The sequence below is a fragment of the Anopheles gambiae genome, chromosome 3 (genome assembly GCF_943734735.2).
Source record: "Anopheles gambiae chromosome 3, idAnoGambNW_F1_1, whole genome shotgun sequence".
Taxonomy (NCBI): Eukaryota; Metazoa; Arthropoda; class Insecta; order Diptera; family Culicidae; genus Anopheles; species Anopheles gambiae.
Genome location: NC_064602.1, coordinates 87978578 through 88004625, shown reverse-complemented (window position 1 = coordinate 88004625; position 26048 = coordinate 87978578). Strand labels below are relative to the sequence as shown.

The window sequence follows — 26048 nt, the reverse complement described above, 5'->3', positions numbered from 1 at the left end:
ACATTGAAGTCCTGACAAGTGTTGCCGTCTACTTCCTGGCTCATTTTATCATTGTGGTCTAATTTTCTGTTCCTTTTGTTGCTTATTGTCACGTTTACTTGGTTCGTACCTGTCTCATACACATAGTACAATATCGCATGTCTTCCGATAGTTAATTCGATCCTACACTTTGACTCTTAGCCCATGATTCTTCCCAATGGAGTTACTGATCTTCCCTTTGTAAGCTGCTTATTTGGCAATTAACGTGACATTTCAATTATGATGTCTGCGATGAGCATGTCAATTTTCAACCATTCTAGTGGTACGGATAGTGAAGTCTTTCATATTTTTTTCGTGAAGCTTGTCAAGAACTTTTCATGATATAAATAACTAATAAACTTTTCCGGAAACGCATTTTCCATAATCCATCGTATTTTTTACAAAACAAATCTTTCAAGTATTTGACACCTTATTATTTCTTCTACCGTTATTATTTCTTTCATGGACGACTTTTACTTACGCCACTGATTGCAAGTTGTCCCATAACATTTACAACATTGAAATACTATACATTCATTTGTAAAGCAAAAAAGGATATCCAAAATTTAATCCAGTGAACTGTCACGATTATAACATACACACACCATAGACTTAGATGAATTTGCAATAAACAAACTATTTCAATACCCTCGGTAAAGAGTCTCGTCACCTTTGGTACAACGTAAACAATGGTAAATTCCGTTCAACTTTTTACGTTCGTCTGGTTTTATTTATCCAGTTTCCAATTTTATCCAATTGATTGATGATTCTCAACTGGATTTATGAACCTATGATGTATTTTCAATGGTATTAAACGAGAACCTCTATACAACGAGGGCATAATAACCTTTCACATATTAATGCAGTTTATGCTATTTTTGCGCATCGTTATTTTAATACTTACTTACTTACTTATCCGGCGCTACAACCGCTTTGCGGTCTTGGCCTGCTTCAGGAGTGTCCGAAACTGCTCACGGTCTCGCGCCTTCGTCTGCCAGTCCGTTATTTTAATACCAAATTGAAAATAACACAAACCTGTTTCCGTTCCAATTACTTTAACAGACACGTAATGAAATAGTGAATGAATCTTCTATTCACGCACACACACACACATCACAGATGAACATGAGCGCGAAAGACACGTGGCCGTGACACATGCACACGGGTTTCCACTAATCGCAATGGGACGTACACGTATGGAGTCGGGTTGCGGACTATGGAGTCCATAGTGCTACCAAATACGGGCAGTTTCTGCTTTTAATTTCTAACCCACCTTTTAGTTTTAGCCCATGCCCTGGGACGAAGTGTATGGTTGCTAGTTTTTTATGACTTTATTCCTATTTTTTTCCTTGCCACCTCATTTTCCTTACCATTGTGAACTGACAAATGGTCATCAAGTGCGAAAAGGGAATTGAAGTCGCAATATTTAGCCACGCGTAGTCGGTCACAAGTGAAACGGACACATGTTTGAATGGATGGATGCTGAAACACAGAGATTTACGTATTTGAAAAGGTACAAGTGTTTTCAAATAATAGTTAAAAAGTACCACATCGAAAAAATCAAACATAAAATAATATATTATATAAGTTTAATTTCTTTATTTACTATCTGTAGAGTTAAGGAATGAAAGCTGCAGTAAATGAAACATCGAATTTACAAAAAAATCACTGCTTTTTTACATAATTACCAATTAGGACTAAATCATTGTCATATTTTTTTCTCTTTTCCTTCTTTCTCTCTCTTTCTATTTCTCTTTCAATTCTTCTTTTCTAGCACCAGCGTGCCTAAATTTAAAAAAATACACGCTTGCAATTCATCAATCATAAAACAATCAGTAAACCTTACACCACCGCCGGACGAAAGAATGAAATGGATGGGTAATAAAATCCACCACGCAAACAAACACAAAACTTCGAACACATAAAAAAATCATTAAATTTAATAAAACCAACCCCTTCCACAAGCGGGTGAAAATATACCAAGCGAGCAGGCAAAAACGACAAAAAACACGAAAATATAAAACCACTAAACTTACAAAATCACTCCTTCAGTGCAACACGGCGAATGTAAAAAAAAGCGAGAGAAAGAGAAAGAGAGAAAAAGAAAGAGAGAAAGAGAAAGAGAAAGAGAGAGCCGGAGAAAATGATAATTCTGCATTTTATTGCATACTACTTTATAGCCAAACCATCTCGCCCACGGAACAACGGTGGTGCATCAACGCTCATCCGCAATCCCGCATCGTGGGTGACGTAGTGCGTGCACCGAGCTTTATCTGATTATCTGCTTCACACGTTAACAACCACACAACGATTGCAGAGACACTTCTGGGTCAGTTTTGCTAGGTTGCCGTTTTTCTACGTAGCACAAATCCGGTCCCTACTCTGCCCTTTTTAAATTCAGGGCGGAAACAATATATATATATCTTGTTTGGTGTTTTTTTCTTTGTTTTAGGTTTCTTCTTTTGGGTAATAGTAAATGTAAAATTCATGAGACGTCTTCGAGAGGAGAGAAATAAATCAACTGAAATTTTGAACAGCTTGAAAATATGAAATCTACTTGACATTTATACATTATTTTTTAAATTAGCTACCACTTTTCATACGACAGAAACTCTTAACATGCACATTGTTTACTAGCAAAAAGATAGCAACAACAAAAAACTACATCCTTCATTGATTTATTATATTAATAACAATTTAATTTGTTTTTAAATTTTGCATAGTCTCGCATAAAAAAATGCTCGTGATTATGATAACAAAAGGAAAAGAAATTAAGGCCCTAGAACAAACATGTCAAACATACGGCTCTCGGGAAACATGTATTAAGGGAAACATATGTTATAGTACAAGTGGCGGCACCCTAATAACGATCTTCTCATATTTTCACCCATTTTGTAACATTAAAGCTTTTTGAACAGTTGGTTAGCTTTGTATTGAAATATCTAATTGGAAACATGACGCGTGCGCTCCATGACCCCCAGTGCATCAAGACGGTTTAATGTGCTCTTGTTCGACCGTTTCTGGAATACGAATGCATTGTGTGGTGGTCTTCATCTACTCAGGCTATAGCCTATGCAACCTTCCCAATCCCCGCAGCGGAACTGCGACCCGCGCCAATATTTTTAACTGCAATGCATAACGAGTGTGACATCACTGCTCTGGAACATTACTCCGATGTGTGCAATTCGATTTATTTTTGTTCAATAAAAAAGATTCTTTCTCAAATGGTCTGTATTGCATAGTTTCACATGATGATCGCGCAAACGAATACTTGCATCACTCCTGTTACATCCGCTGTACGATCGATCTAAAAGCGAACTCCATGAGCAATCAACTGGATTTCCTAGCATTCTTAAACTTGTCACATTTTGGGAGGTGTTGTTCACATCGAAGCGCGAAATTAAATTATATTCCACATTAACATCTAACGCTTGTGCCGGTATGAACGAAATATCAAGCGATGTAAGATTATTTGTGCGAATGTCAATTAACTCTAGCTTTGCGGGGAAGCGTGCACTATTCAACGTGATTTCAGTTAACTGGTTGCATTGTAGCTCTAGCCATGTTAAGTTATTCATACACGCTACACTTTCGATGCTGAATTTCGTCAACTTATTCTGGCTCAGGAAGAGGCTCGTTACACGTGTCCAACTGTGTATGCATTCCGGCACCGTGGAAAGCTCATTGGCAGCAATTGAGAGTGTATTCAATGAAGGCACATACCAACCGCACAGATCTAGATGCTTCAATTTGTTTCCATCAAACGAAAGAGTCTCCAAAGTGTCGTGATACAACTGGCCAGATAGTGATGTTATATTATTGCTCTGAACAACTAGCCCCCTCAGCGTGGAAAACACGTTGAACAGCTCCATGTTGACTGTGGTAAGCATATTTCTATCCAGCACTAATTTAGTGAGGGTATTGTAGACCCTGCACTTCTTTGTCGACGTGTTCACAACGTAGCGTATCATATTACGCTCCAAATTAAGTTCACTTAAGGACGAGTAATCACAAAATGTTGCCAAATCGATCTCGCTCAATTTAGAATGAGTTATTGTTATACCTTTTAACTTTTTTGCATTCTGCAAAGTTATCGGAACGCTAGTTAGATTGGAACCCAATATCGTTAAGAAACTAATTGAACTGTTGGCAGCAATATCGATCCTCCGCAAGCTGGATATTTGAATTTTCACCATGCTTAACGCTGACGGAATATCAAGCCATTGTAATTTTTTGGAGTTGAATATCACAAGTATGTCTATAAAACTGGGCAACTTTTCCAGGATGGAGTAATCCATGTGCTTGATAAAGACATTTTGCAAGGTAAGTATGTTAGATAAATTCGAGATATTTTGAAACACAAACGAGTCCTCTTTACTTTTGAAGTTTGCCACGAAGCACTCAGAAGTACAGAAAATGCTAGGCTTCCTATTGCTACTGCTTACAGCGTTTGAAACGATCCACAGCCTGTTGTATGAAGAATGAAGACGTGTCTAGTTAGAGTTATTGCACTAATACTTTGATTATTGAATACACACCACACAATCCATCGAATCATTAGGACACTCGGCTAAGAACGAACTGATCTCTTACTAGTAAATCCCTGCGATCGCGTGCTTCACCTCATTTGGGTATGTTGGACCTCAATTTATATAGTTTGGTACGACTAAAGTAAAACAATTTGTTTTGTGATCATCAAACAGCGTTTTATTTCGAATTATGGTTAATAATAATGATGATACTTCCCACCCCTTGGCGCAACCCGCTGTACAGGTAAGAAAATATAAAAGTAAAATAAAATTAAATGAATTTAAATTACTCAGCAATCACACCCAGGACGATCAAAGAAGCTCCACCGAAATCTGTTAGCTCATAAGTAATAATAAATTTCAATTCAAACTTTCTAACGAAAACATAAAGAACAATGAACAAATGCTGGTATCTGTTAGCTTATGGATAGTTATCCTGCTTAATTTTCCTTTATATATTAAATATTTTTGTTAATTTTAATAAATATTTATAGTAAACGATTAACCACTACTAGGGTATTTTCGCAAATCCTGTCATTTTGATTGTGCAAAAAGATATATTCATCATTCCTGTAGCATTCACCGTACAATTGTTCTAAACGCGTGCTCCACGAACAGTCAATCGGATTTCCCTTCATCGATAGCTCTGTGATATTTGGAGAGGTGTTGCTTTTATCAAAGCTCGAAATTAAATTATATGGTGCATTAACATTTAACGAACGCACCGGTATGAACGATACGTCCAGCGACGTTAGATTATTTCTCTGAATGTCAAGTAACTCTAGATTCGGTGGGAAAAGTGCACTGTTCAACATCACTTCGGTCAGCTGGTTGCATTGTAGATCTAGCAATGTTAAATTATATAGGCCTGCTACACTTTCGATATTGAAGTTGGCTATCTTATTATTGTTCAAGAAAAGCAATGAAACACTGGTCCAATTGTTCATGCATTCCGGTGCCTTTGTAAGATAGTTTGAAGCAAAAGATACTGTATCCATTGATGGCACATACCAACCGCACAGATCTACATGATCGAGCTTGTTTCTACTCAGCGTTAGAGCTGTCAGTTTGTTATGATGCAACCTGCCACTTAGCGATATTATGCTATTGTTGTGAAAATTCAATACCTTCAGATTGATAAAAATATGAAACAAATCCATGTTGACTGCGGTAAGCATATTTCTATCCAGTAATAAATCAGTGAGGGTATCGTAGACGCGGCACTTCCTTGTCGACGTGTTCACAACGTAGCGTATCATATTGCGCTGCAAATTGAGTGTACTTAAAGACGAGTAATCACAAAATGTTGCCAAATCGATCTCACTTAATTTACAATCACGAACTTCTAACACTTCTAGCTTTGGTGCTTTTTCAACCGCAAGAGGAACTGTCTCTAGATCACAGTAAGTAATCTCTAGGAACTTTAACAAACTGTTGGCAGCAAAATCGATGCTTCTCAGGCTAGATTCCTCTATTTTCACCTCGCTAAATGATTGCGGAATAGCAACCCATTGCAGTTTGTTTGAGTTAAATATTACTATTTTTTGTATAAAACTGGGCAGCCTTTCCAGGATCGCCTGATTCATGCGCCTCATCAACACATTATGCATATTGATTGTGTTGGAGATGTTCGGTATCTGTCGAAACGCAAACATATCGCTTTCAGCCTTGAAGTTTACAATGTAGCACTCAAACGTACAGAACATTTTGAGTTTCTTTCGGCTACTGCTTGCAGCGTTTGTACTAAACAAAAGCCTGATGTAGAAAGAATAAGATCGTGTCTAGTAAAAAGTATTGTGCTATTACTTTAAATCTTGAATACACACCATAACATCCACCGGAACAACATTCTGACCCGCTAAATCTTTGGGACACTTTAACACTCTGAATGAACTATTGCTCGTTTTACCAGTAACGATTCCCACGATCGCTTGATTTACATCGCACATGGTGGTTGCACCTCTATTTATACACGAACAACTTAATTAATTGTAATTGTCGAACAGAGATTTATTTCGAGTTATGATTGATAATTGATTTATTACTTCGAATTTTTGAAATACGACTCGATTTCACAGCAATTGTACAATCAGAACAAATTAGTGCAACATTTTGTATAATATACTGTCTATAGGAATTTATTTCATTGGGGAAATCATCGTTTGTAAAATAATCGTTAAAATTATGTTGCATTGCCAACAGTTTCAAGTAATATATTGTGTAAATGCAAAATATAAAAAATGACATCGTTTCATTATTTACCAGTATCTTCGCAGCTTCTACCTAGTATCATATCGATACGTAAAGGTAATATTATATATTGACTGTAACTCTCTGGTTCGTTTATCTCTTCATATCACAAATATGCAAAACTTTGAGGAAATGTATAGTTTTTTTATTTATTCTATTTTCTTATAATTTTTATCCCAAATTTATTTAGTAATACAGCACCTATTGAAAATTTTAATCATTAGTTAAACATAGTTGTACTGAAAATAGTATCAATTTTTATTTGTTTAGGGCGACTTGATTAACATAATTACCTTGCTGAAGAATCCGTTCATTTCATTGATATATACTTAATAATACACGGTTCTTCTTCTTCTTCTTCTTCTTCTTCTTCTTCTTCTTCTTCTTCTTCTTCTTCTTCTTCTTCTTCTTCTTCTTCTTCTTCTTCTTCTTCTTCTTCTTCTTCTTCTTCTTCTTCTTCTTCTTCTTCTTCTTCTTCTTCTTCTTCTTCTTCTTCTTCTTCTTCTTCTTCTTCTTCTTCTTCTTCTTCTTCTTCTTCTTCTTCTTCTTCTTCTTAAGCGGTCATGCCCGTCTATACTGGCTATTGAGAGTTACAGGGATTTCAGGGAATCTTAAATTGCAGGTTGCTTTCTTGACTTTTTTACCAGGAAGTTGTAATTTGGGAACGCATTTGTGGGACGAGATCGGGAACATTAAAAACTCTCAATCATTTTAAATGGAAAAATAGAAAAAAGGAAAATACATGCGTTTCAACAACACCGTTTGCGTGTAGATTGTATTGGAGAGGTTTCGTATATGTTTGAACGCTTTTGACTTGAAGTCAAATCAGAATCAGTCTAAGATTCCTTCCGCCACTGCTGCCTGCATTAAAAACTACCAACAGCCTGTTGTATGAAGAGTAAGGACGTGTCTAGTAAGTACTACTGCACAAAAACTGGATCTTGAATACACACCACAAGATCTACTGGAACATTGAGACACGCTGAGCTATTACTACATAGCTGAATGTACTAATCTGTTACTAGCAAAACGCCACGATTTCTCGCTTTATATCGCATGGATCTGGTGCACAACTAAAATGAAATAATATATAGATATATAGGTATATTATTAGTCACTGAAAGCCAAGCCCACAAGTGGGTACAGGCAGGCCTTGACCGACATCGGTTGTTGAGCCAAAAGAAGAAGAAGAAGAAGATAGGTATATTAGAATGTTGGAAGGTAATAGTCGTACATAACAAATTCACATTTCTCAACTTAACATAAATTCTTAAGTCTTACATCCATTTATTACAATATTATTTGAGTAGGCTGATAGTTTTGCTTATTTCTATTGCTTCTTTTATAATTTCTAAAAGGAAGGGCCCTTATACACATTTTAATTCTTTCCAAACGATGCTACTTGTAGCGCTTGAATCAATCAGTAACCTATGACGTGAATAATATGAATATTTTTGATTAAACGGAACGTCTACGAATACGCAACACACATACCATCGGAACTCCCTGGTTCGAATGTACTGTGCTAAGGGGCTTCTGCACGTATTGCCTGCCAATGCCTACGATGAAACATTTTTTGCGAACATTATATATCGATTTATTTCACATTAAATTGTAGCAGAATGATTCAGACAAATGTAACGACTATAATTCTATAATGATAGCGAGATACTTTCTCGTGCCGTTCCTCTTACTGAAGCTTTCAGTTTAGCTGCTGAAAAGCCCTGTTTAGCTGGGAGTTCATTCCAGGTAGTCCAAAAATAACGACGAAGGTTTCTACCAGATGAGATCCGATTTGCATCTGTAGCATAATCATCGCTAGTAATCATATATTTGTATGTTATGAAATGTAAACTGATATTGCATGAAGTCTTATATAAATAATGTTTTTTTTTTAGGTCGGACAGAGGAGGTGTGGAAGACCCACATTGTGGTGGCATCCATCTGCGTGGAGGCATACGCTATTAAGGCCGGGATAACATATTGGAAGATGAAGGCACGAATCTGTGAGCGGTTTCGGACACTCCTGAGGCAGACCAAAACCGCAAAGCGCCCAAACGGCTGGATAAGTCAGTAAGTAAGCTATATAAAGGTAGTACGCTGTTTAGTGTGGGTTGTACCTGATTCATATTCATCAATCTAAATGAATGTTTCAAACAATGCAATGAATCTGATTCTCGCTTGATAAGATACACGAATCACAAGATCCTTGAATATCGAAAGATTTATTGATCTCAAAAGATTTAAGGATCTCGAATGATTCACAAGATTTAAAAGATTAATAAATATCGAAAGATTCACGAATTTCTCAAGGGGTTCACGAATCTCAAAAGATTCATAGAGCTTGAGCTTTTTCTCAATTTTCTTCTTGGCGCGAGCTTGGCGATCTACGCTGTCATGCAGGCCAATACAGGCTTTCCAGACTTCTTATCAAGTATCATGCAGCCGGATAATCAGTCCTTCGGGGAGACAGTAGCTACTGTACCAGGGGACTACGCAAATTCAATATCTTGAAAATCGATTCGAGATTCAAATCACTCACCGCTGATGATTCATATGAATGAATCTCAACAAAATATTCATAAAAACACAAAACTAGTCCTGCTGTATAATGTACTTCACATCAAGATATTCCTATTTAACATCCCATCTGTGTAATACTAGAACGATTTAAGCGTTGAAAACAAAAATATGGATAACCACAAGTTATCGAAAAGTGGATTCCATTTGTTACCTGTGTGAATCTCTCTACATGCATCAATGTATCTCGAATATCCGCGTAGGTCAAATTCTATTTCTTTTGGTAATAAAATATATTTCACAAAGGGGTAATTTTAATAAATCCTACTCGGCTTAAATATTTAATATTTTATATTTTTATAAAAATATTTTATTTGTGCAAGGAATTAGAATATTTATGGGTTTTAAGTTATGTAAAAAAATACGAAACGAAATTCACTATTGCCCATAGCCCGTGTATGTAAGTGTATCGGATTCATGAAACAAGTAGCGCAACACTTCCATTTAAATGCATTTGACAGCGCTTTGTTTGGGGAGAGAGTTTAAAACGCAAAACATCTAATACCAGCTACATATGCTAGCCTCCGGCTCGCTTATTCTTTGATGAAGGTTCATTTCGCGTCCCTGAAACACGGCAGATACTGTATGTCCATCAGTTGAAAGGTGATTTAAAATCTCCGTGTTCATATTTTGGTACGAATATTGTAATTGACATCAACACAGTATATGTAAGCGAGGAGCTACGGTTGCCTCTTGTTTTCTTCCACTTTCTCGCACCACAATGTGTCGGCCACAAATTTGTCGTTTCGGTGGTTTTTCAGGGAGATTGTCTTTTTTAATTTTTGTTTTTGACTTGTTCCTCCTTTTTACCATTTCCATGCACTGAGCAGGCTGACTACGCCAAGTTTCCTTAAATGGAGAATTGATAAATCGTACCTAGCAACGACCTGACAGATGAGTAATATGATTCGGAATCGAAATCTTTGTCAGCAATGGAACTCAAAAAACAATCAGAAAAAAAAGTTTGAAAAAATTTCACTTATAAAAAGCAGGCACGATGGGCTCAAACAATTTTATTCGACAGAGACAGCACTTTTATCCACCTTCACGTACAAATGCGTGCTTTAACGTTTGTTCAGTGAAGTTTCAATCTTCACCATGAACGCAATTAACGTGAAAACTTCCACTTGCAGATCTACTCCATTCGATAGCGTCACAGCAGCTACCAAAGTCAGTACCCTTGGCTGGCCTAATCGGAACACAACATCGTTTGATGAATAATTAAATTAACTGATCGGAGCTGATAAGCGCTTATCGCACTTGTGCTTCGCTGGTTAGGGGTGTAAACTGTAAAACACGTGTGTTTGTAGCTAGGTTGCTTCTTATCTGCACCGAAGAGGAAGACGGTTGTGACGAAGACAACGACGATGGCGAAGACGATGTGGCAACTATATACATATCAGTTGCTTACGGCTGTCCCAGTTGCCATGGGGAGGGCTGTGTAAATGAGCTTTTGCACAGATGAAATGAATTGAATTTATAATTAAAATAAGTTTACGTTAGACCCCGGAAAGATAAGGAATGAGAAACCAATTACATTTGGGAGGAGCAGTATTGACACATTCACTCGTTGACTTGACAGGTAAAGAAGTTGATGGATCATATGCGATTTATAATGACACATTTAAAAAGATCCTGTACACTATCTTTAGAGCCAGAAAGAGTTTCTCCATTATTTTTAATTCCTGTAAACTGTTTTCAACTAAAAGTATGTGTTTTGTAATTAAAAAAATATCAAATTTAAGTTAATTTAGGTTGAGCAGAAAATGTCATAAATGTGTATTGATATTGAGTTAATATTTCCAGTTTATTCTGCTACAGCTTCAGAAAATTCCAACAGACTTTATTCATTTAAACTTTTATGTATGTTATCAAAAAAAAAAAATAGATCAGTAACCATTTATAATCTTCTTATCTCATACTTCTTTGCTAAAGATTTGTGCACAGTTTTGAATGGAATTGCAATTAGCTAAACAATATCTCAGCAGCAAATGGGCCAGTCGCTCAGACTTAACTTTGCTTGACACCCATGCCATGTCAGCTAAAAAAATGTTTCCCATGAGTAAATAAAAAAATGAGTCAAAAGAGTAAATAAAACTCTTTGTGTTGACCCGCTGAGGGTATACAATGTAAAACATGTTTAAACAAATTGTGCCTTTCTTAGAACAATTCAATGTAATTCCAGCTACGAGTAGGTCTGGAGCAATTCATTGGGAATATTCTCTTTCTCCTGAGCATGATAAAAAAAAACTAATAAAATTCACCCATTCCTATGAAACACTTCACAGCTCCTCAAACCGCATAGAAGATTATTACCTTTAAAACGAACACTTCACTAGCGATAGCTTTACTATTGCCTGGCATCTTATACTCAACATCGCAAAATGAGTTGATCATTATACTCGATAAACCGTGTTTACAAAACGCAAAATAGTTTATAAACTGCATTTGGTTACATGAGTTACTAGCTAGCGCTGCTGATGAAGAAAGCCTGTCAATGATGCCAATGTGGAACACTTCAGCCAATCCTGCTTAATGGGGAACTCAATTCCATACGAGGCTTGAGTCCATTAGAGGCATATAGTTAAGGCATGCGACCTAATTGATAAGTGGTAATCAAATCAATTTATGATCTGTTTTAAATTTAGTTCCAGTAACTAACAAGGGACGATGTTTTCGTGATGGTTTTGTCTCGATTAATCAATCGATTCTTTCTCTAATTGGTGCATCTATAACGACATACTAATTTATGTTCTTAAATGTTCGTCCAGGTTGTTTCATCGTTCAAATCCAATAGTATATCACTACTGCATATACGGCAAACACCTCTGCAATCGGTACATTGCAGTAAAAGGCTTAGGAATTACCTATAAACCGTAAACATCGTTTCCACTTGCACTTTAATGAAATTATCGATAAAGTGAACAACATCCTAGAGTTTCTTCGCAGGCAGTCGAGAGAATTCTCCGATCCGTATTTTTTAGTTACAATGTATATATAACATGTAAGATCCCTTCAGGAATATACCCCGATTGGTTTGGGTTCGCAGACATCTTGATGGTGTAATATGATCAGGTAACTGCTGAAAACAGGTGTTATCAAGCTTGTTGGTTGATTTTTGGACTAAAGTCTTTAGCTGCTTAACGCAAAGCTGTGATAATTTTATTAATAAAAAATAGGTAGTGTTAACTTCAGTGTACTTACTACTACTTTATAGTGTTAACTTATTCACTCATATTTCATATAATGAAAAAAAATCCTTTTTTTTTCTTCAAACATCGTGTTTCCACTTGTGATTAAAATATTCGGCCTCTTTGCTGTATCTGCTTTACTTCTAAGCTTGTGAAACCACACACATACAAAAGAAAGAAAGAAAAAAATCGCAAAACACACCACTCAGTCCACTCCCCACCCCGAGCAGGAAGTTTTATTTGCATCAATAAACAGACCGCAACTGGAGAAGCGGTTGGGAAGCTAACACGTTTTCTGTTTGCAAATACCCGAACCCCTTGCTCGGGCCCTTTGGCCCTTCCTCATCCTCCCCGGCCTGTGGGTTGCAAGTGTTTGCAGATAAATAAATAAATCCATTAGAACAAACATGCAACATGCGTACAAACTGCGAGCTCACATGAGAAGGGCGAGCGTACAGTGCGAACAGCGTTCTACCAGACACCAAAACCCCGGGCACACAATGTGTGGCCGGAACCGGGCATTGCATCTCATTAGAGCGAGCAGGTTTGGAGGCTGCAAGCGTTGGGGGAAGAGTTTGCGGGAAGCTTCTCAAAGTTTTGCCCTTTTTTTCTTTCTTTAATGAACACTTATTGAAACGGGGAAGCTGTACAGTAAAGCATAATGCGCCACCACCCTTTGTGTTGGATGGAGGGCTTTGGGATCGTAATAACAAGAACAGTGCTCCCCTTCCGAAACTGTGTTCCTAGTGGCCCGTTTTCCTTTTCGTTTCCCCTATGAATATCAACAGCAGAAGATACCAAGGGAATGGTCAGGTATCACGTACCAGTCTCGGTGAGGAAATTGAAGGAAATAGAGGTGAAACTAATGATAACTTCGTTCACACCATTCCTATGGCCAAGACTGCCATTTTGTTGGTAGAATCGGACAAGACAGAGACAGGCAAAGAGCAGAGTTGAAGGCATCCTTTCAGTCATGGGGAAGCTTTGTAAAAAGAATAAAAAAGCAGAACACCACAAGTACGTAGAGCGCGAAGGAACTTTACCTCGAACTTATGCAATCCGTGAAAGGGAGACACGTGGTGTGGAGTAGAACTCACCACCGACCAGCAATCACCCCGCAGCGTACAGAGGGTGACCTAGTTTGTGCGCTACATTTTAATGCGTTTTAAAGGGCCATTCGAGTGGCCTTGGTTCAATGAACCCGGACTTGTTTTGTTGTTCTTTTTGTTTTTGTTTTTGTAATACTTTAGTTTGAACTCTGGCTCTGGTCACGGAACCTTACCCTTACGCCTCGGTGTTAATGAGTTTGATGATGCAATCAATATCAATTTCCTGTTTCTGGATGTTGCGTTTTTTTCTGTGTTAGTTTGTGGCAATTCAGTTTAATTTTGGAGCCCCTAATTGTACTTCCCCACTGTGCTGCGAGTGCATTACGCTTTTACGAACGTTTGAAATTAAAACATCACAGCACGACACGCTGAAGAAGCCTCCGCCGAAGTACGCGTACGAGAGCAGTTGTGAGTAGTCGTCTCTCCACCATGACATCATGCGATCGATTACGAAGATGACGGCTAATCTGGCCGTACGTGACGGAAGGGAAACGATCAAGAACAGAGTTCAATTCCAGCCAGTCTGTTTGCTTAATTAATGTCGCACTTAGCTCTTCGCACCCGCTTCGCTGGAAAGGAAGCTTCAATTTTTAAGTTTCATTGCTCCGTTTCTGCAAACAGACGGCACTGCTTAAAGGAAAAGCATTCCGGACATGACTTTTTTTATTCCATCAGCATCACAATAGTTTATTTCGCTTTAACATAAACGTATCTGGTTCGCTTTCATAAGGAATGGTGCACACTCGACCACTCGAGAGAAGGAATGGCCGTCGCCTAGACGACAAAGAACAGGCACTAATGGCGCTGGCGAAGTTGCTGGGTCGAGACGGTGCCTTTGGGGCGTTGGCGGGTACTGCCGGACGGGAATGCTGACTAATGGTAATTGTAAAAGTAACTTATCTTTCTCGTTCTCTCTGCGCCGCAAAACCAGGGAACAGTTTCATGCATATAATAATATCGACAGCGTTTCCTCGGGGATGTCACTGTCAACCAATCGGTCCGAGCAGGAAGACTTCAAGCTGCCTTATTCTTGACGGGGTAATAAAACCATTTTTTTATGTTTTGCGTATTTTGACTCGAGTCATCTGTAGCTGGAAGAACCATTTCTTGCTGGACTGGGGGTCTTTTAATCAAAGCAAAACTACGGCTCCATGGCAGACTTGTAATCTTAACAAAATTTCACCATGATAGCAGTATCATTTTCAACATCTTGCACATGCGTTTTGACCTTACAACCTCCGGCACAGGCTCAGACCCAATCGAGCCCGATTGCACAACGAACTACGAGCGAAAACGGACGTAACATTTCAAGTCCCCCCATGGAAATCCATTCTTTTTTTTTTTAGAGGAACCCGAAACCACCCCACCCGTGAACTCGCCAGCCCTATCGGGTAAGATTTGGGGTCCGCCGGTGTACGTATTTATTTAACGCAATAAATCTCGCACCAGCTGTCGGCGTGTGTAAGCAAGACGCCGAATTGCATTGCGAAGCAGAAATTCGAAAAAAAACCACTCCACAAGATGCCGCCATCGGGTTTGGGAGGTACGGCCAAACAACTACACAGAAGAAAAAAAAAGGAAAAAAAACACGCCGCATCTTACGCCAAACACCGCCATCAAAGGTCGTGATGCAACTGGCTGGGCGATATTGCAACCTTAATGCCTCTCCCCTATTTCCCCTTAACCCTTTACCGATCCTCTCGATCGTGAACATTCCTTCACGCAGGCGCAAAGATCGCGCTCGCTAAACATTGAATCCCAAACAATTGCACCTCACCACCATCGATCACCACCGGGTGTGAACACACCTTGCCCTCGCGCATTAGGATCGAAAAGATCGAATTCTAGACCATCTACAGGTGTGTGTGTGCGCGCAATTATCGCTCGTAAAACTGACAGCTGGCAGCAGATCGATCGTTTGAGCCAAGAAAAAAGCTAGAGCCAGTAAAAAAAACAGCCTCGCTGTTACTATGGAGACCGTTCTAATGGTGATTGAAGAGCTTAAAACGCGGCTGTGTCTCATATTAGATGAGGCAACGGTCGGAAACACGCGAGGGCAATGACACCCGTTCATGGTTCGTGCAACCTAAAAAGTTTGAACGTCTCCAAGTCGTTTGTCAATTGTTTCTTTCGCTTCCAGGAAAGAAAGAAAAAATACAAACACACACTCTGCTCACAAATACAGCGCGGCTCGATTGTAGTGATGAAGTGGACGGTTTTATTCTATTTTTTGTATTGTCTTTTTTTTTTTTTGTTTCGAGCGAACAGTTTCTTACCAGTTTAAAACGTTTTTGCCCTTGGCGCGGAGAGTAATAGAGATGCCATGTGCATGTGAATGTTAGTATGAATTGTTCATATAAAATTTAAATCTACTCTGACACACACACACACGTGTGCACATGGATTTGGTGGAGCGAGATGGGAGCAAGAGCATGGTGAGCCCTATGTCTTTTTTGGTTTTGGGAGGAATGGAAACGTCCCCTTTGCGTCCCTTGCCGCCAGCCCGCCCAAGAATAAGTGCATTTATTCTTTGCATAAATTAACCTCATAATTACGTATTCATCTCGTTTCGCTCTTGATTGCTGATGCAAGGGGCGAAAGTGATAGAGAGAAAGAGAGAAAGAGAGAGAGAGAGAGAGAGAGAGAAGAGGAAAAAAGAGCTTCATAGAGTTGGTTAGAAAGGAATGCAAAAGGTTCCACACAGAAAAGGTCACAATAGACAGGGAACAAATGCACTCCCGGGAGGAAAGCTATGCTCATTTTGAATTGCTTTTGCTGTTTTTGATCTTCCTTTGTGTGTGTTACTCTAAAGGGTTTATCTTGATTCTGACGTTGTCTTTTTAAGTTAGAAATAAAATCTATGACTGCAAAGCATGCGAGTATGATCTAATGCGTTATTGAATCCCAACAATTGCTGTGAAACATTACGATCTATTCCATCGAACCAATTATCTTACGATGAAGGTTTGAGTTAGTTGTATGGAAATTAAGAAAAAAAAACTAATAAACTATCTTAAATTCAATGGGACAATTTATCGTTCTTAGGGAGAGAAAAAGAGGGATGTGGAACCGGTTTGGTACAATCTGACCAGTCTATTCTTTTGACCAACGGTTCGCCCCATTAGTCATAACATTAAGCTGTCAAGCTGCTGAAGCAAGTTTATTACAATAACTAAGACTAATTAAACTGAACGTGATATAAAAATTATTAAATTTTTCATTCTGTAGCAAATGTTAGCTGATCTTAACACTTATCATATTTCAGTTCATACGGCCATAGCTTAATAAAAAGCTACGTTCGAAGGAACAGGGTGAATAAGATAATTCCCCGATTTTTCTCAGATATCTGAGATATGGTTGCTCTTTATATAGAAAGATTTTATCAAAATTTGCAATATTTTGCCGTAGTATTAAGGGAAAAATCACAAAATAAAGCCCGGTTTAGTGAACGAGTTAACGAGAGTGTATGACGTATTTTATAATTCACTTAAATAAAGTAATCGCAAGTGCTATTCTGAATATAAACTATATTCGGTACATAATGTATAAATAATGTATTTTCGTAAAAGTTTAATACATCATTATTGGCATATTGGTATGAAGTGCAAAAATTAACTATAAATCCCTGCAAACTTGCTTTAAATATTTACGCGAAGACATTTATCCTGGAAAGATGCATGCATGTTACTAGTAGTTAACTTCAAAAATAAAAATCAGGGCTTTGTTTATGGCGTTCGGTGATTTTATGGTCAATTGTCTATGCAAAATTCGTTGAAATGGATCATGCACAGTGGATGCTCCTTACAGTGGATTGCATCCTCTAGAACAGGGGTCTCCAAACTACGGCCCGCGGGCCGCATGCGGCCCTCAAGAGCTTATAATGCGGCCCACGATGACTTTGCCAGAGTTAATATAAATATTTCGTTATTATGAATTTTTAAAATTAAAATGTATTTTTTACTTTTCTCAGACAAAAATCAAGCTATAGTAACACGAAACTGTACAAATATCGTTAGTATTTTATTATAAAAACGAGATTTAAACGTTCACTCATCAGTTAAAGGTAGCGTCAAATGGCCCTCAACATAATTATTTTTGAAGCAATGCGGCCCGCGAGCTGAAAAGTTTGGAGGCCCCTGCTCTAGAAGTATGTCCAGACCCAACGACCGATCACAGCGTTATGTAAAACAGGTTTGTCTGCGTTTTACTACTTCACCGATTGTTAAAATTGCATAAAACTTGCAGACTCTTCCGGTGTACGTACTTGCACTACGCACAAAAAAAAATCTCTCATACCGTATCACATTCTCTTCCTACAACAATCGTTCAATGCGCATCCCGCCTCGAATCCAAAGAATGCGTAATTTTCGTTTGCAAACACACTGGCACCCACACACTGGCGCGTACCGGTTTACTACCGAACTGGTACCGGTTTCAGGTCGTGATGTTACCGTTTTATTACCCGCTTCAAGTTTAAAGTTTTTCAAGAGCTGCATAAAACTTTGCCCGCGCAAGAAGGCGACACAAAGCGACAAAACTGCTGACGCTGTCAACGAATATGACGGACGGACGCCATGCAGCAAGGTCAGCCGTGAAGCGGAGCAGTGCGCAGTCCATTCCAATTCTTATCGGTTTCGCCATACACACAAGACACCATTTGTCGTCGTCATGCGTCCAAGTCGTCATCTACATAGCGTGAAGTTTTCGCAAAACTAAACAAAAATAAATCTTGCTTAGAGAGAGCATGGCTGGGCGTGCAGAGGAGGGCAATATAGTGAAAGGTTGCAAAGAACGAGGAACAGGCCGAAATGAATTTTAAGCAACGCGCAACGAAGGGCAAACGTTTTCAAAAATCGGAACATTGGACTCAAGGCACACACCCACACACACACACACACACACACACACACACACACACACACACACACACACACACACACACACACACACACACACACACACACACACATATTCTGCCTTCACCTAGCAGCATTAATCATCGTCACATCTTTTCACGGGGGGCTTAGGTGTACCTTTTCGAGTCCCTGCCCAGTCCGAAACAAGAAGAACGACCAAACCTCTTCTCTAATGCACTGGTCCTCGGGGCAAAAGGGTCTACGGGGTCCGGGTCAAAGGTTTAGGTCCCCAGGAACAGTAGCCAAAATGGCCGTCCGTGCGATATGTTTCCAAATTGGGAAGCTTCCTTGCCATGATACCCCTCAGTACGTTCTCTCTCTTTCTCTAAGTACGACGGGTGTTGGAGTTGCTGCAAGTATCAGCAACGTCCGACCAAGAACGGGAACGATTTGATGAGCAGAAACAGCATGCTTTATGTCGCCGCTGTGTGTTCTTCGCCGTGCGCCATTTTGCAAAGATCGGAAATGGTTGAATTTCCGGTCGAAGCTGAGCATGATGGCAAAACAGGAGGGATGACGATGTGTACTAGCAGCGCGATCGATACAACGACCGGTGAATTATGTTCACCTCAACGGAGTACTGACATTTGATGGATAGAAGGAAGGAGATTGAGCGGACGTAAAGAGAATATTGGAAACGTTGCCATCGATTGGATCGAGTTCTATTCACTGAGAAATTATACAGATTAATTGAACTTTTTGGGAGACAGTTGAACCTTTTTGCTTATTTTTGTTGGTATTTTTTCTGGTTTTCTATCTCCTCGCATATGTTGTGGCACTGTCAGAAGCAAGAAGACGTGTAATATATTTCCCCTATTCCGTTTGTTTCCCTCTCCCTCTTGCCAAGATATCATCAACATCTGCCCGCCGAACAGATTGTTATCAATCTCACACACGCGTTTGGTGCGTTTTGAAGCAGCAGAATCGAAAATTCGAACGAACGAAACGTCTTTCCCCTTTTTTTATTTCCCACCATTCCAAACACCCCACGACACGCAAGAAGTAGTAACGGATTGTGATACGACCACCACAACCACTGTCCTTTCCCGATGTTCTTTCCCCTTTAGTTCACCAAACGCCCAGTACACCGGTAGCCGGTAATAGCTTCGTTGAATCGTTTGCTTAAAAAACGAAATCTAAAAGTGAAGTTACCATTCCCTCGAGATGAAATATGCTCATTTTGCCCGTCGTTTTCTCTTCCATTGGAAACTCAAACAAAAGTGGGGGGAAAGAGTGATATGGAAGCGCCCGTCGCTGTACGTTCTCTTCTGCGCTGTCAGAAACTTGCCAGAAACATTTCGCCGACTATAAAGTGAGGTGAAATTTGTCCCAATTGCTGGTTGCTGGTGCGGGTGTACGCGATTTGCTTGGGATGATGGGTTCGTGTTGGGTTTGAGTTCTCAATCGTGGGGTTTTTTTTAGGCTATTTGTATCCTGACGTCCTCCAACGGCATACGTTGGACACTTTGGAAGTGATCTCCGGCACTGCGGAGAGTCGAACTACTGCTACTGCTCATCACGAACGACCACCATGCTCTTGATGTTCCAGCAATGTGTTGGGCGAGTGTGGCGTTGAATTTATGCAAATATTTTCTTTATTCATTCGCTTTTTTTGCACCATTTTTTTCTGTTTTGTTGTTTTTTGGCAGAGTATCGTGGCTTGCAGGTCGTGCAGGATGTGTATTGGAAATAGAAAATCAAAGAAAATCACTCTACTCGATTCGTTTTAGTACTGTTGGCGAAAGTGTTTTATTCCTTCTGTGCTGTAACATAAATGATGCAAAGATATTGTTTCTATGCTTTTGTGCAATCGTTTGAGAACATTCAAGCAGGTTTGGTTATAGTGGTCGAAGGAAGCAAGCTCTCGAACCACCTCTTTATTCAATGATTTACAGATTGATTTAGCAAACCTTTCATCTAGTAATTTCTTTAATATTTTACTATCCAAAACTAAGAAACACACAAAACTCTGTAACTATAAAGCGTGGTGGAGACGTTCGATGACCTAACATTAGGTTCCTGATGGGTTTAAATCCCAGATGGAGCAGAATCCAAAATGGCCATCTTTTTGTTTTAAAATCGTATGTTTGTATTAGATCATCTTTTAAAATAATTCAATTAAATTTCTCTTTCTTTCTTGTTGGCCTGCTCATGATAGAGTACGTCGATGTGACATGGCCCGGTTAACAGTAATTCTCCTGGATGATCGGTCCCTGGCTGCAGCCTCCCATCCATGTAGACATCTCCGACAGGCCTTGATTCACCTGATCCTGCCATCGAGTTCGCTGTGCTCCTCTGCGCCTAATACCGAACTGGGGATCGCTATAGAGCATGAGTTCAGCATCCACATGACATGCCCCAGCCATTGTATCCACCGTCAGTATGCTCGGTTCTTTGTACAGCTCAGCAAGCTCGTAGTTCATCCTTGCATTCCATGCTCGAGCACTCCTCCAAAGATGGTCCGGAGGATGCGTCGCTCAAACACACCCATAGCGTTTGTATCTTCTGTTCGGATGGTCCAAGGCACATGTCCATAGAGGACCACAGGGCGTATCAACGTACGATATATCTCACATTTAGTGAGGTCTCAAAGTCTTCTGGATATCAGCAGTCGGCGGAAGCCCGTAGTATGCACGATTCCCTTGCACAATGCGTCTCCGGATTTCGCTGCTGATGTCGCAGTCCGAAGTAACGACCGTCCCAAGATAGCAGAACACCTTTACTAACTCGAGATGGTCGCCGTCAACTAATAAACAGCTTTCCAGATGATCTGAGTCACCGGCAAGCAAGTACTTCGTCTTCGTCGCATTGATTCTCAATCTAATCTTTCTGAGTCGGGTAAATACGTTCTAAATACGCAGTTGTCCTGCCGGTGATGTCTATGTCATCCGCGAAGTATTGTATTCACCTAAGTATTGTTAACATTATCCTCTAAAAAGGACAATGTAATTTGAATAAATGGGATCTTATGGTATATTTTCAATGCATTGTTTATCACTAGCTCTGTGAGCCACAAAGCTACTTCTCAGTAAAATCAAAGCTCTACTTCTTTTGAGAAAAGTTTATTTGTTAACAACTACATAGGCCGTTACTGATGAGCTAGTTCTCGTTTGAATGGATGCTTCAACTAACAACAGTACCCAATCAACAGTACCACCATGATGGGAGGCAACGTGCGTTACGATCGAGTTTATACTATCTATCAGACCGTATGCTAAGGTTTTTGACGTCAATTTCGTTCGTTTCGTTCCTTTTTATTTGCACGAGATTGCATCATCATGGTAAAATCATGGCTGGTAGATGGCCTGCGGAACCAATGGCGGAATTCAGCGGAATCGTTAATTTAATTCACCGAAACGCTGCATTCGAGAACGCACGTAACTGGAATCGTTAACATCCCCAGATCATGCGAACCAGTCAAAAATTGCTCTCTTCTGTGCTGTATGTAGCCCCATCAGCCTGATCAAACCAGTACAGAGTAAAAAAACAATTAACTTATTGGTGCATCCATCAAAATGCTAGCCTCATTGCACCACCCACGCACACAGCTCACAAATGGACAAACATGTGGAATATATTTGCATAGAACATGACACAAAGATGGATCTTCCTTTTTGCAGTTAATATTTTTGTTTGCCGTCAGTAAATGCAACACAACCAACCAATACGGTACATTGCAGTACGTCAAATGTTAATATTGATCCCTCATGTAGCCACCGCAACTACCCCCAAAGGGATGGGGATGGTTTTCGCGTACAAATATAGCGTCATCAATGCACACACTTGCTTAGAGAGTCGGGGAGAGTTCTTTTTTTTATTGCTATTTTTATATCACCCTCAACCCATCTTGCACCATCACCACCACCTCCTTGCGTGCTGCCATGACGGATGAGATGGTTCGAGATTAAAATGTAATTTATTTTCGTTTTTTTTTCTCTTCTCTGTCCCTTTCCCCTTGTCTCCCTCTACTCTTTTTTATACATATTTCTGTTGCATCTCCCGTGCAACTGGCAGCTTTTTGGTCAGTTTCATTTTATTGTTAGCTCTATTCTCTCTCTCTCTCCCGCCTCTAGTCGCTCGTTCGGCCTGTTTGTCTGTGAATGGGGTGGAAAAAAAAGCTATGCAATGAAGAAGATAGAGAGGGGAGGGGACTGTCTAATGCACTTGCAGCGGCGCAACCAAACGCTTCTTCTCCCCTTCGCCTTGGGTCGGGGGAGGTGAAGTAAAACTTCCGATGCAACCTGCCTGATTTTTGTGCCTCTGTGTGTGCGGATGTGCTTTCTCGTGTGACCTAGAAAGCCGCAGCTTGGGGTGCATTTTTTGTTTTTGTTTTTGCTATGCTCACTAGTGCAACCGATTCCCTCTTTTTTGAGTTTAAAAAATAGGAGTTCTTCCTTTCATCTTCCGGTAGGCAGCGGTTGGTCAGCCTACCGGAAGAAAGAAGAAAATGGAAGTGGAAATGTTTTGCAGTCTAATTTATATGCATGCCTGTTGACTGCAAAGATTAGTGTAAGTTTTTATCATCATTAGTACATAGAGCTGCTTAAGCTAAATACTTTGGCATACAAAATATATCTTTATTTCAAATGTATTTCCAAAAAATTACTACTTCCTCTAAAATCTATATTTAACCATAACTTTCCACAAACGGTGACACGCTTTCTGTGACCAAAATAATCCATCCCCTGTGTCTCTTCCCCTCTGCCTCCCCTTAGTAAATTGATGCTGTAAGTTGATGCCACAGCGATTTTGGGAGAAAGCGAAAGGCCGACACGACAAGGAAAATTGATCACTTTAATCGGTGAACATCCGAAGAATGACCGAGTCAAGGTCACTGCTATGCGTATGTTTGTGAACGGAGGGGGATGTGCGCAAAACGCAAAACGTTCAGGCGTGTGGAAGAGCGCGTGGTCCCAACTGACACGTGTGGTAGGATTTGTGGTAGAAGAAAGGAGGGGGGGGGAGTTGGTAACGCTGGTGCCTCCGGAGAAAGGTACGCAACTACACAAACGCGGCTCTCACGCACCGTTCCCAGCCAAACACGCACCACCGCCGCACCGAGACCGTTTTCCGAAGAGAATGGAACGTTTGCACTGGAATGGAAAGAGAGAAAAGGGACGACGGTTTTGTGGTTTTTGTGTTTTGTGTAGGTGTAAGTAGTAAAGCCGAAACACACATACAGCACAGCCCAAAAAAAAAAAAAAAGGAGAACTGTAGTAGAAGGACAGGTTGTAAAAAAGGGACAGACAACATTGGACCGGGTGGTGGGTGATGCAAATGATAAACAAAATCGAATTAGTTAGAATTCAAATTGCAGAAATTGTGTAAAACAAGGGCATTTACATAAAAGTAGGTGTATGAAGAAAAAAAAACAAAGTATGGAATGAATAAATTGAAGATTACATATAAAGGGAAAAAATACACTTTCATACCAAGAAGCGACGTTGCTTTCTCCAAAGAAGCATTGAAGTGGACACAAAAAAACGAGCATTAAATTGGACAAAACTGAGCATTACAAAACACATTAATAAATAAGAGCTTTGTATTCCTGGAATTAAATGGAAAAATAATTTAAGCAATTTTTTCACTATTTATTACAATGAACGGTTTATGCTTTGTTAAATTGAATTTTTGTCTTATTAAAAATTTCGAGTATAGTAAGGTAATAATACTGTATAGGGATAACAATTTTAATCAAGAAACCTTAATTTTAAAGTTGTTTGTTCATTATATTTATTATAACCATAACATTGCTAAAAAAATTAAAATGATTAATATTTTAATTGTGCTTAGAAAGCAAAATAAAATACATAAATACAGAAAATTTTAAATAGCAAACAAAATTTACTAGTGAAGCAATTAATCAAACAAACTCAAAACTACGCAATGAAGGTAAAATAAAATTGTATTTTTAGAAAATGATTTACAGCAATAATTAAATCATCAATCCATCGGTGGATTTGCTTTGAACATAAGACACGCAATTTTAATTTTGGTTTCACTGGAACTTGGTGCAATTGCGAGAATACACTGGAAAAAAATCCTCTCTATCTCTCTCCCGATCGTAGTTGATCTCTCTGTCTCTCTCACTAACACATTATCCTACCACAAAAATGTGCGTGCGATGCAGATTTGTTCGTACGTTTGCTACACATACACATACTTATTGTGCCGCTATAGACGAGATAAAGGTATGGCTATCCTACTCTCTCACATCACTTTCGAGGTGAGCTGCATCTCTTTTAGCTTCGTGAGAGAATACGATTCGCTCTCAAATGCAGGGGTGGCCTCTTTTGATTAAATGATGTGGAAAGTGTGTTGTAATTTATTTTATAAGAATTAATTTATATTTTCTTTACACTTTTCGTGATGTAGAACATTTTAGCATTCTCATTGATCGTAATGTAAACATACATCATCACATAAATATATGTGGTATTATCAACACAATCCTGCACGGTTTACAATTTTCTCGCCCTCTCCCAAATCAGAGCGGCGAACCATTTTCACCGGCTCGTCAACTACGACACAACCCATCGCACATGAACCCTGCAATTCGTGAGCGAGGCGGAAAACGTGAACCCCCTGCGCTGTTCACAGAAAAACCAACCACAACATTTCAAATTTGAAATCCCGCGTGGTCGCATCGCAGCAACCTGACGGAAGGCGAGCTGCACAACACATAGGCAGCGACGGAAAGAAGAAGAAGAAAAGAAAAGAAGACGACAAAGTGCGCGTGTGTGCGTTTTCGTATGTGAGCAAAACAACAATACGGTTGCGATAAGAACGGTGGTAAAAATTACAGTTTGAATAGAGGTGAATTGAAAGTTCATTAAAATATGTTTTATAAAAATTTATACAAAATATTTGTGAAAAATTATTGAAAAATACGAGAAGCACGTATTTGATTTTTTGGTGAAAACTGCAATCGGGTGTTTTAATAAGAGTTAATTAAAGAATGAAAACACCAATTCATTCATCCTGATGCTGGAATATTGCAGTGGCCCCGTTTTACTAAAACGGGTAATATGGTGTCGGGGCTAACGATTTGTTTGGTGATGTAGAACGATTTCTACGATAGTGCATTCGATGGAGCATACGAGCGAATTAACGAGCGCGCGAGCGCACGTGTGGCTGTGTGTGAGTGTGCACGCAAAACCAATAGGAACGAGAGAGAGTGTGCGCACAGCAGCAATAGAGTAGCGAAGAGCGAATACGGTGACTAAAGAAGAGAGTGAAAAAAAAGCAAAACAACAAAAAAGAAACAACACTCACACATCTAAACAAGCCTACTACGGGTGTACCTACACTACTGTCATGGTGAGACGAGAGAGAGGGAGAAGAAAAAAGTAGCGTAATATGAGTGAGACAAAAGTATTTGTGTGTCAAGCGTGCGGGTAGTAGTAATCAATGATTAGTGCACACCGTTTTCATGGCAATACGTTTGTACTACGG

At 39.4% G+C, this 26048-nt stretch overlaps 2 protein-coding genes across 3 annotated transcripts in view; one reads left to right on the top strand and one right to left on the bottom strand.

Moving 5' to 3' along the window:
• Positions 1-2891: 2891 nt before the first annotated feature.
• On the bottom strand, positions 2892-5967 carry LOC133393463 (leucine-rich repeat protein soc-2 homolog). The gene is made up of 2 exons (XM_061658594.1): positions 4557-5967; positions 2892-4485 (listed from the first exon to the last, which is right to left on the bottom strand). The coding sequence occupies exons 1-2, from the start codon at positions 4574-4576 to the stop codon at positions 3219-3221; spliced, it is 1287 nt and encodes a 428-aa protein (XP_061514578.1). The 5' UTR covers positions 4577-5967; the 3' UTR covers positions 2892-3218.
• A 19237-nt stretch (positions 5968-25204) lies between these two features.
• Positions 25205-26048, top strand: part of LOC133394102 (uncharacterized) — a 62888-nt gene continuing 62044 nt past the window's right edge. The window contains exon 1 of one of the 2 annotated variants that reach the window (XM_061662978.1): positions 25205-25409. The gene's annotated coding sequence lies outside the window, so the exon portion shown is untranslated. The remainder of the gene's footprint in view (positions 25410-26048) is intronic. The other variant, XM_061662979.1, reaches the window with a different exon arrangement.

Excerpts from the sequence above, each read along its gene's own strand:
- LOC133393463 (XM_061658594.1), bottom strand. The coding sequence starts at position 4,576 with ATGATTCGATGGATTGTGTG. Across the intron at positions 4,486-4,556 it reads ATGATTCGATGGATTGTGTG|GCTGTGGATCGTTTCAAACG; the intron begins GTGTGTATTCAA and ends TTCATACAACAG.